The sequence below is a fragment of the Zea mays genome, chromosome 5 (assembly GCF_902167145.1).
Source record: "Zea mays cultivar B73 chromosome 5, Zm-B73-REFERENCE-NAM-5.0, whole genome shotgun sequence".
NCBI lineage: Eukaryota > Viridiplantae > Streptophyta > Magnoliopsida > Poales > Poaceae > Zea > Zea mays.
This window is the reverse complement of record NC_050100.1, coordinates 203,579,610-203,590,922: the sequence shown is the minus strand read 5'-3', so window position 1 is coordinate 203,590,922 and position 11,313 is coordinate 203,579,610. Positions and strand designations below refer to the sequence as shown.

General features: G+C 46.0%; 1 protein-coding gene across 1 annotated transcript; it reads right to left on the bottom strand.

Moving 5' to 3' along the window:
* Positions 1-1,804: 1,804 nt before the first annotated feature.
* LOC103627544 (ethylene-responsive transcription factor ERF027) lies at positions 1,805-3,861 on the bottom strand. Its single transcript, XM_008647830.2, has one exon. It carries the CDS (start codon positions 3,224-3,226, stop codon positions 2,390-2,392), a length of 837 nt encoding a protein of 278 aa, XP_008646052.1. The 5' UTR covers positions 3,227-3,861; the 3' UTR covers positions 1,805-2,389.
* Positions 3,862-11,313: the final 7,452 nt, after the last annotated feature.

Sequence of the window (11,313 nt, the reverse complement as noted above, 5' to 3'; positions counted from 1 at the left end):
GCTGTCTAGCTAGCTTGCAAAGTTGCAACAAGATTATTGCAGTGCATATTCTTCAAACTGGTACGGTGGTTGACCTATTTTTCTGCAAAAACCCTCTCAGCTTTCTGAGCAAACTTATATGAAATCGTGAATGCAATTAGCATGCGAGATGGAATCGAAGACCAAGACCTACACAAGATATTCGTACGGACCGGAGAGCCACATGCATGCGCGCGGCGGCTAGCTTTTGACTTATAGACGTTTGTTCGAATTGAGAAAAGAACCTGCCATATATATGATGCTCACAACATTCCGAATGGACGTAGGTTCATCGATTCACTGAACCTAGAAAAGATGTCACTGGGCCATGTCCACATATGGTCCTTAAAATTGCATGCATGCCTGAAACAGTACTGTGCGTCTGTGCCATCACCCATCAGTGCAGCATCTAAAATACAAGCGAATTGTTGAGCAACTCCTTATTGTTGCATGCATGTTTTGCGTCTCGCTAGTCCCGTAGACTGCACTATTTATATAGTAGAATTTGAAATACGAAGTGTGATAGTGAGTGGAATAGGGAGACTGCCGGAGATATAGAGAAACGTGAATATGCCATCAGTCTATGTTTTTTTGTGTTGTGTGAGATTTAGGTCTAATGATGTTTTGAAATTATACTACATGCCTGTTTGGATGTATATAAGAATGTATTCAGTAAAAGGTAATTACTGACAGTTTTGAACCACCCCAATAATCATGCCCTAGTACCCCACGTATACACTAAAAAGTAAGAACCAGACAAGTTCACTCATTCTTGACCATTAAACCGACGGTTTTGGACCACCGCAATTGGCAAATCTGTTCAAGCAGAGGCTCTTGCCTATTACCTTATCCCACTCCTATTAATCTCGAAACATAGTGTCAGAGTCTTGGCCCTTTGCCTTTCGTAAAGAAGGGCAGCTTGTCGTCTACTGCTGTTTAACAGTTGAGCTATGATTTCTCAAGTGCGTTTGGTTTTACTGATCTTTTACTCTCCCTTTTTCGAGACTAGAGAGTTCTCCCCCCACCTTTTACTATTTGGTTATAGGCTTTCACTGTTCACATGGACACTTATGGATTGAAATGATAAACTTGTGGGCGTCTTTTGGGGATGATGAGCCAAGGATATAGATTACCTATATATGCTCCAAATCTGACACTTCAGATCTAGTTATTTATGCTGGACACAGGCATGCATGTAAGCAAGATCTTGAATGATTCAGGAACCCAACCCTAAACCTCCCCACATTGGTGCAGGTGACAATATGTTTTATCCCGAGAGAAGATGTGTGAGCATGCAAGATAATAGTAGTTTCTTCCAAGTTCCAAGTTCCAACCATGGTCCAGAATAATAATAGTAGTAGTATGGACGATGTTAACAAATCCTGATGATGGTTCACAATCCTTAGAAAAAACACATTATATAGCTCACCAAAAGTCCAAAACTGATGTTTTAATTTTGAAGCTAATTAGGGGGACATGTGCATTTGTAGGAAGAATAATGTTACGACGTGCCAAACATCTCCATAATTATTGCTAAAGAGCGGAAAACAGTTTATCCTAATTTGTGAGCCCACACAGAGAAAAAGTAAAACGGCACATCTTTATTGATAATTAAACATGAAGGTACCCACTATATATAGTAAGCGGTGAAATTATATATGGTAACCAACAAGGACCAAGAGGTCGCCCCCACCTAACTCCTTGCCCCTTTTATAACCTCAACTGCCAACTTCCCCAATATATATATGTACATAAACAACTAACACCAACACTTAATTCCACAGGATTAAAAAGAAAGGAAAGTGGAGCATGCATATGTGCACGCCTATATATTTTTCTTATCCGAACCATGGGCCCATACAATCACAGATATAATTTTCTTGTCTACAGACACAATATGGCACCCTACTACGATCCACTTGGCACATCAAAAAACATGTGCGCTTGCTATTAAAGAAAACTAGAGCAGCTAGCTGCGACAACAATTGGACTCGCTCAATCATGCCGAATAATCACATCAAAGTAAAAAAATGTAAAATAAATACGGAATGCAGCTGGAGCGGAATAAGAAGAAGACTCTGGTGGTAACTATACTATTACTAGCGAGCATGTCACACTATGCATGCTAGCTTATAGGCAGCATACACTCGTGTATCAGCAGATATACAGAGAGGACGTACGCTGCGGTGCACCGGCCGGGGTCCATGCATGTACCCGTCCATCCATATCCATGTACTCCTGTTGTCGCCATAATAATCAACTTCTCTGGTTTGCTACCTGCCGGTGGTGTACTAGTAGTTCACTATGATGGTTTGTGTTATTACCACACTGCTGGTGCTGCCATGGCCTAGCTAGCTAGGTGTGCAACAATCTACGGGTCACGGTAGCTCCAGAGGCTCTCCCCGGCCTCGGACGGGTCGGGCGACTCGTCGGAGGTGTCGGGGCTGAGCCTCGGCGGGCTCATCATCATCCCCGCCGCCATGTTCCGCAGGAGCTGCGGCATCTCGAAGATGGCCTCTTCGTCCATGAACTCGTCAGTGCCGGCCTCCTGCTGCGGCGTGTAGCTCGCCGCCGCGTCGTGCTGTTGATGCCAGTCCTGTGCAGCAGCAGCAGCAGGAGAAGGAGGAGAAGCAGGAGGAGGAGGAGGATTGGCGGTACGACCCTGATGCGAGTACTCGAGCTGCGCGGCGGCCGCGGCCGCGGCCGCCGCGGCGCGTATGTCCTCGGGGGACGCGGACGCTGGGGCCGCGCGCGAGGCGATCGCGCCGGGGAAGTTGAGCACGGCGTCGGCGCCGCGGAGCGCGCGGGCCGCCACGTCGTAGGCGGCCGCGGCCATCTCCGCCATCGGGTACGTGCCGAGCCATATGCGCCGCGCCTTGCGGGGCTCCCGGATCTCCGACACCCACTTGCCGCTCCGGCACCGTATGCCTCGGTAGAATGCGTGCTTCCCGGACGACCGCGGCGACGGCTCCCCCGAGCTCGTCGCGGTCGTCGTCGCCATCGGCGGAGCCGTGATGGCAGCTGCCCGCGCCGACGACGTCCCGTCGCCCTGCTGCACCACCGGAGAAGGGGAATGAGGCGAGGCTGGGCCCGAAGCCGAAGCAGAAGCCGCCTGGTGGTGGCTGTGGCCGCCGGCTGCCGGCCCGGCCGGTTGCACCTGCACCGCCGGGGAAGGAGAATGGGGTGCCGGCGGCTGCTTCTCAGCCATGAACCGTTAGGGCACGCCCATCTGTTTGGGCACCTGCTGACATGTGCCAAATTCAGCTCCTGCAGCAGTGGAGTCAGTGCACCTACCTATCTATGGCGCGTGCACGCGCACAGGTATATCCCTCCCTCCCTCCCCAGCAGCTGTCAGCTAGCTATTCGAGTGTTGCGCGTTTGCAGCTCGTGCGGGGCAAGAGGTGTCATGGGATGGGCGAGGGGGTGCCGGGGGTATATAAGGGTTGGTAAAGAAGCGGGAAGGAAGCGTGCGGGCCGCCATGGTGAAAAGCGGCATGCTAACAAGCACAGCGGAGGCGGCCAGACGCGTATTCGAGCGGGGATGCATGTGTGTGTATTGGCTTGCGCTGAGCTGGTGCCTGAGAAGCAAAGCGCACGAGACACAAGCCCACCTAACTTAAGCTCTAGTAAACCGGATAAAACCGCTAAGCTTATAGTTGTAGCCGCGCTTAGCTCTGCTGCTCTCCGCCTCCCCCGACCCCTTCGTCTTATCTTCGTCACCGGGAGACAGCGAGATGCCGCCGTCGCTGTCATTAGCGGGCGGGGCGAGGCTGGGCTGAGGGCTGTCATTAAATTAGCCCTGCGCGGTCATGCGATTCGTGCTAATTCTTCCTCGCTTGCTTGTGTTGTGTGGGTGACGCGAGATACGCGTGCCGGACGTGGGGGGCAGGTTCTGTGGCTCACGGCCTGACGGGTGCTGCTGGACTGCAACTGCAAGGTTCCGGATGGCTGGCACTGGCAACCGGCCGGCCGGGCCCTGCTTTCTGTTCTGCCGTGGCCATCTGTACGCTTCCCCGAAGGCTGCTGTCGTGGTCGCACGAAGGACGCAGCTCTGGGTTAGCTTTGTGCATGCTCGATGCTAATTAGTGCGTTTCGGGATAGCGGCGTCCTGTTCATTTCAGACACAGGTTTTGACAAATATGTGCATCTGCTGCTGCCTGCTGCTTTCTCTGTTAGACCGGAACAACACACAAGCATGAACCTGCTGCTATGGTGGCATGGTTCTCGACTTGCCAACGGCGGAAAACATATAAGATCGAATACGCATAAAGCAACTAGGCCTTACCCAACTGAGCTTTCTAACGCTGTATATGGCAAGATATAGTTAGCGTTTAATAGGGTTATCCTCGAGAAGCCAAAGAAGCTATAAAGCTCAAGTCTCTCAAAAAGCTCTGTCAAGAGCACCTCGAAGAGTTAAAAAAAAACTACCAATCCTTTCGTTTTAACTAATAATATTTGTCTTTTTTTAATTTCTCTATGTAAAAGTTGAATTTAAAATTTATATTTTCTAAGGTGATTAAGGACATCATAACTTATGTTAAAAATTATATTAAGAATTTTTATGATTATTTAATATTTAGTTTTCTACCATTAAAGTTATTATAGAATATGTAACCTGTCAAAAGAATTATGAAAAATTATAATTTTTTTTTGTAGGCTAAGTTGTGGCCTGAGCTACTAACCAATAAAATTTGGACTAGAAAGTGGAAACTCAATTTATACATAGAGAAATAAAAAAAATAAAGTTTGTTAAGGGATAGATTGAACCAACTCAAACATGTGGAGCGATAAATTGAACTAAAAAAGTACTTTAGAGTGTTATATGAACATTCGTTCGTAGGTGTGGAGAGTAATTTGGACTTTTTTTCCTAACGTTAACGTTACACTATATGAACCAAAAGCCAATCAAGTATTCTAACATTAAGCTTTAAAAGATGTTTGGAATTGCATTATAACTTACCTTCTAGCGTCACCTCTTCCAAGGAAATGATGCGCAAAACATAACTGTTCCAAAGTTCTTCAATTGAACGAATTTGTTGCCGACCTGAAATAAAACAATTCGTATTTCAAGAGACGGGAGTCAAAATCTGGTCAACAATTAGTTCAAATTATAGTACGTACTGTGAAAGAGGTGGATGTCATCCAATCCGTTAGCTCGATCACCAGGTATCTTTGCGCCGACCTGCTGACGGGTTATACGGCATATCCGAGTACACGTACTGTACGACGTGATCTCCGCTCCGATAGTTCGACGATGGAGACTCGTACTGCTCATGTGGTGCGGTGGTGATAATCAATTACTACTTCCTTTGGTACCAAGAAAACGTACGCAAGTGGCCGGTCGTCAGTCAGCCATCCACCACCCCGATGCGGCGCATTCTGGTCGGTGCAGTTTGTCACGGCCCGCGGCTCCTGCCCCATGCCTGGATCGGCGACCTTTTTTCGGCTTGCTTGGTTCCGAGACTCCGGTTGAATCGGCGGGTGTCACGCGACCGACCGAGGCGAGCGTTCACCGGCCCTTTTCTCTTGTGATGATGACGATGACAAGTAAAATCTCCGGTCCAGCGCGGAATCCACGCGAACGTACGTACCAGCGTTGCACTAGGGGATCATGTCCGGACGCTCTAGCTTTGACCACGCGATCGAGCATAGTATCTACGGCGAACGCAGATCGACTGAGGATGATTCATGACACCACGTCAGCATATTATTATGGCCTTGGTTGATTTTGTCATATGAAATAATTTAGCAACTGATCGGGTCCGGGTTGACGTTCCGACGGAGGGGGTCCAATACGGCCTCAGAAAATTCAGCATGAAACGACATGTATAGGGACCCAACGCATACGGCATACCAAGGCGCCTAAAAATGAGCAGCCACGGAGCGTCCACGTCTCCCCGTGCCCGCTGTTGCGTGCGTGCGTAAAACTGCAAATCGCACCTTTTTCTTATCCGTTCCATCACCCATGTACGTACACGACGTAAAAGCAATTTTAATACAAAAAACTTTACAGTAAATCCTGTAGTGCTCTCTCGGGGCCGTTGGCTGCCTGGACGTCAGTTGGAGAATAGGGATTTCGTTTATCAACTTTTGTTCCTATGTTTTTAAAACCGATACCGACTCCATCATTAGTACGGGTTTTAAATGTCAAGTTTATTCCGAGCATATTAGTACAGGTCTCTAACCGATTCTAATATCAAGTCTTTAGTACATAGTTAATCTATCAACTGGTACTAACATGCATGCAGAAATATCTTTAGTACCAGTACTACACTTCAACTCTTATTGTCGCACCAACCTGTACTCAAGAACATCATCAAGCTAGCGTAAAAAGCAGATACACCTTTCATAGCGATTCTAGCAGAGAACCGATATTAAAAGGATTTGCTTTCTATTCCTACTTAGAAGTTTAGGGTTCCCGTCCAAATTTACCGGGACTAAATATTCTTCGGTTCTCCTCCAGAACTTTATATTCCCACCCAATGCACTAATGTTTCTTGGTATAAATTTGGTCTTCCCCCAAACATTTCTCATTCGTGTCAACAAGCAGTGATGTCCTATTCTCTAGCTGAGCACATCGAAAACTCTTATGCATTATTCTTATGTATCTTCGCTATAGAGTTTGCATTTTTTTTTCTTACACACTCGTAAATTCATGTTCTTCCCATTTGTTCTTTTTGTTTGCTGTTTATAATGCTTACACTATTTATTTTAACAACTACATCAATTATTTTGGACCTCAATTAACTTTAAACTCAATTTTTTTATTTTATATGTTTTTCATAGAAACCGTGCTAAAATTGATCTCCGTGACATAGAGAAGAATGTGAAACATTAACTAGCCCTTAGGCACAAAAATAAGAAAATGAGTCCAATTACCAACTAGCCCTTGGTTGAATATATTTTTATTTCCTGCGCTAAAGCCTCGTTGGTGGCTGAGAGCATCTTCACCTAAGGTCAGAGATCGTAGTTAGAGACGAAGAATAAATTGTGCTGAAAAATAAGCTGGGGCTAAAGAAACAACAGTGACAACAAAAAGGAAAGGAGACAAAAAAGAAACTTTCTTGTCTATTTGTAATGAAAAAAATATGTAATACTCCTTAAATTTAATAAAGTGTCTCAACTTTAAGAAGAAAAAAGAACTACCTGAACATTTGGACATATGCACAGTCTAAAATAAGTTATTTGTGCGTTTGTATGAGCACATTTTAATAATTTTACATAAACATATTAAACATTCATCAATATTAATTTATATATATAGAAAATAAAAAAGCTATTTTAGTACCGATTCTTGGCTAGAACTGGTACTAAATGTTCTAGTCCAAATTTAGTGTAGGTTTTAACTCCCACACCATATTAGGAAGTTTTAGTTCCAGATGTTGTTTCCAACCGATATTAAATACTTAGGATTAGTATTAGTTAGAAATACCAACGAATACTAATGTTCCTAGTTTATAAACCTAGTCCCTTGCCAACCTCGCCACAAAACCCTAACCTCCGTCCTTCGTGTCATCATGTGCATGTTCGTGTTCCAACATCTCTCGCACCTGCACCGGCGTTCCTCATCATAGTCTTCCTCCGACCTTGCTTCGATGTCGTCTTCGTCGTCATTCAGATGTTGGCAACTCGCTTGCTTTGCTTATTGCCACTAGTAATTAACATGATGACTAAATTTTGTATATGTTTTAACTCTCACGCCATCGTAGGAAGTTTTAGTTCCAGTCGGTGTTTCCAACCAATACTAAAGACTTAGGATCAGTATTGGTTGGAAACACCAGTGGGTACTAATGTTCCTATTTTACCCTAACCTCCTCCCTTCACGCCATCGTTTACTTGTCTCTGTTCCACCGTCTCCCATACATGCGTCGGTGTCCTCATCACAGTCTTCCTCTGACATTCTGTCATTGACGTCTTCGTCATCATTCAGAGGTTGACAACTCGCTTGCTTTGCTTACTTGTAGTAGTAATTGACTTGCTTGCTTATCTGCTTTAGTAATAGGAGTAAGTTGATGTTAGATGTTCACACTAGATGGATTATACATCAATTATAGCACAAAACAATTTTTCTATAGTAACAATGTTTGGACCTTATATGCACCAATTTATCATGTTATTGTATTTATTGCCCCGTATTTCTGTCCAGTTGTCCACTGTTCCTCTCCCAAGTCTTGTTAGAGGTGTTTGGTTTCTAGGGACTAATTTGTTAGGACCTGTCATCCCACACGGCCCATGCCGACCCATAACCAACTATCTGAAGGCAATGCTACAAAGGGTAGCAACCCAAGGAAGGCAAGACCGCTATGTTCTACCTATTCGGTCTACTGTTCATCTTCCTCCCCAAATCACATGAAGCCTTTTGGTGTTCCTCTAATCTAGTCTCGATTCCCATGTCTGCTATTCCTCTTCATTCTTATCTCCACCAAACTATATCAGACTCATGTGTCTAGTGATATTTGACTAAGTTGGAGTTTGGGGTTGCTAACATAATTTTTTAGTCTCTCCATTTAATTTCATTTTAATCTCTAAATTATGAAATATGAAAACTAAAACTATATTTTAATTTTCGTATCTGACAATTTAGAGACTAAAATAAAATAAAATAGATGGAATAAAAATTAATCACTAAACCCACCTTAATTAGCTCGACCGCATGTCATGTATGAGTACGACCTTCAAGAAAACCGGCGGAGCGCAGCGCAGGCCGGCGTCATGGTCATGGCATCCAGCCGGCACACCGGAGGAACAAGTCGGCCGGGAGCCGACGTCAAATCCGTGGGATTATATTCGTTGCACGCAGTAAAGCCGCGTGGAAGTCGGGATCGCGAACCGCGCTGTGCTGCACTGGACGCCGACTGATCGATCTGACGCGCGCATCCAATCCACCGCGCAGCGCCGCCACAGTTCCTGCTCGCGACTCGTGTAGTCACGCGGAGGTTGCTTTGTTTTTTGTTTTTTTACGGTGACTGATCGCCGGTGTCTTTCGGGCTCCTTGACACGGTTTGTGAACCACTGTCAGGCTGATCCCGGACGGTGTCCCTGCGTCCATCAACAAGTGTCGCAACAACCGTTCGTGGAAGGTGATGTGTCCTCACAGTACGAGAACAGGGGAAAGGAAGAGAGATGAGCGCAAACTGTGTCCGGGTCGCGGATGAAATGTCACGGCTGCTGGCAGAGGACTACAGGAGTAAGAAGAGCCCGCGATGGAAAGGCAGGGAACCATTAAGGAGTCAACAACAGTGGATGCATCTGTTTCATCCCCGTGCCTTTTAGGAACGAGGCGTCAAATGATTATTCCAGTGAATCTGGCTGGGATGAACCCATGTCTTATCATTGGATTAACCCGTTCCATTCCAAAACCATGTTAGCAGCAAGGATATTCGGATAGGACAGGGATCCAGAAGAGAGGAAGAAGCGAGAACGCCGGCTAGAACGCCGTGGCGGCTGTAACTTGGAAGAGAAGACAAGTATCGTATATTTCTTACATGCCCTTCTCCAGGCAGCTCTCAGGTATTTATACTAGTTACTTTCGCTCAGCCCATTAACCCAGGACGGCCCACAAACTCTAGTATTCCTTCTCCTCACTCTCCCAGACGTGCGTGCTCCAGCGTCGGCCTTGGTTGCTGCAGTTGGCCCGGCTTCTTGATCTGTGTTGCTAACATTCCCTCCCGGTGGAAACGCTGATTGCCCCCAAACAGCGGCTTTAGGAAACTGCTGGCGCAAGTCTTGTAAATTCTCCCATGTAGCCAAAGCCTCCGGCATGTAGGACCAACGCACCAGCACCTGGGAACACGGATGTTGACCACGCATCACAGTACGGTACTGCAAAATCTTCTCAGGAACGCTGAAACCGTAGTCCTCAGTTGGCAATGAGGGAGATACAGTCAGACCAGCTCCAAGTGCCTTCTTCATTTGAGAAACATGAAACACAGGATGAATCCTTGAAGATGATGGCAGCTGCAATTTATAAGCGACAGTGCCGAGACGCTGCTCAATACGAAAGGGCCCGAAAAACTTGAAGGCCAATTTTTGGTGAGCCCGAGCAGCAACCGACGATTGTACATATGGCTGTAACTTCAGAAATACCCAATCTCCAACTGCAAATTGTCTCTCGGTGCGGCCCTTGTCGGCTTGGCGTTTCATACGCAGTTTAGCCCTCTCCAAATGTTGTCTAACCAAGGACGACATCAACTGCCGATCATGAAGCCAGGATGCAAGATCGGTAGAGTGCACATTAACTTCATCAGGAATACCAAAGTGGCGAGGACGACACCCATAAAGAGCCTCAAAAGGAGACATGCCAGTAGCTGAATGAGGAGAGGAGTTGTACCAAAACTGAGCCACAGCTAGCCATTGACTCCATTGAGTTGGACAGGCATGGACAAAACAGCGAAGAAAAGTTTCAAGACACTGATTAACTCGCTCGGTCTGTCCATCAGACTGTGGGTGGTACGCCGAACTCATACATAGCTGAACATCCGCCAAACGGAAGAGCTCCTGCCAGAGATGACTAAGAAATATCTTGTCACGATCTGAGACAATGGACTAGGGCAGCCCGTGATGTTTATAAATTTGGTCATGAAACAATCGAGCCACTGAGAGTGCAGTAAACGGGTGTCGCAATGGCAGGAAATTGGCGTACTTGGTGAAGGTGTCAACGACAACCAGAATGCATGTGTAAGTCTGAGATGGAGGTAAGGCTTCAATAAAATCCAATGAAATCATCTGCCATAAAGAAGTGGAAACAGGTAGGGGTTGCAACAGGCCTGGCAACTTGGAGCGATCAGCTTTGGCCTGCTGACAGACAGTGCAGTGACTGACAAATTTCTGCACAGTCTCCTTCATTCCCTTCCAAGCAAACATCTGCTTGAGACGGGCATAAGTAACAGGTATGCATGAATGACCTCCGATAGCTGAAGAATGAAATGCAGTTAACAATCTGGACTGTAATTCTGGCGAAGCACCAACCCATATACGATTTTTATAGCGAAGCAACCCATCCTGCCAAGTATAATGTGGCACAGCAGAAGGATCAATGACTAGTTTGGCAATTAAATTTGTAGCTACTGTATCTTGTGCATAAGAATTAACCACATCAGTCACCCATTTTGGTATACAGGAAGATAAGGCCAGACAAGAAGACACCACTCCAGGGTGCCTAGAAAGAGCGTCAGCAGCACTGTTATCTACCCCTTTTTTGAATACAATCCGGTATTGAAGTCCTAACAGTTTGGTGAACATTTTCTTTTGCCACGGAGTGTGAAGTCTTTGTTCATCCAACTGAGCCAAACTTCG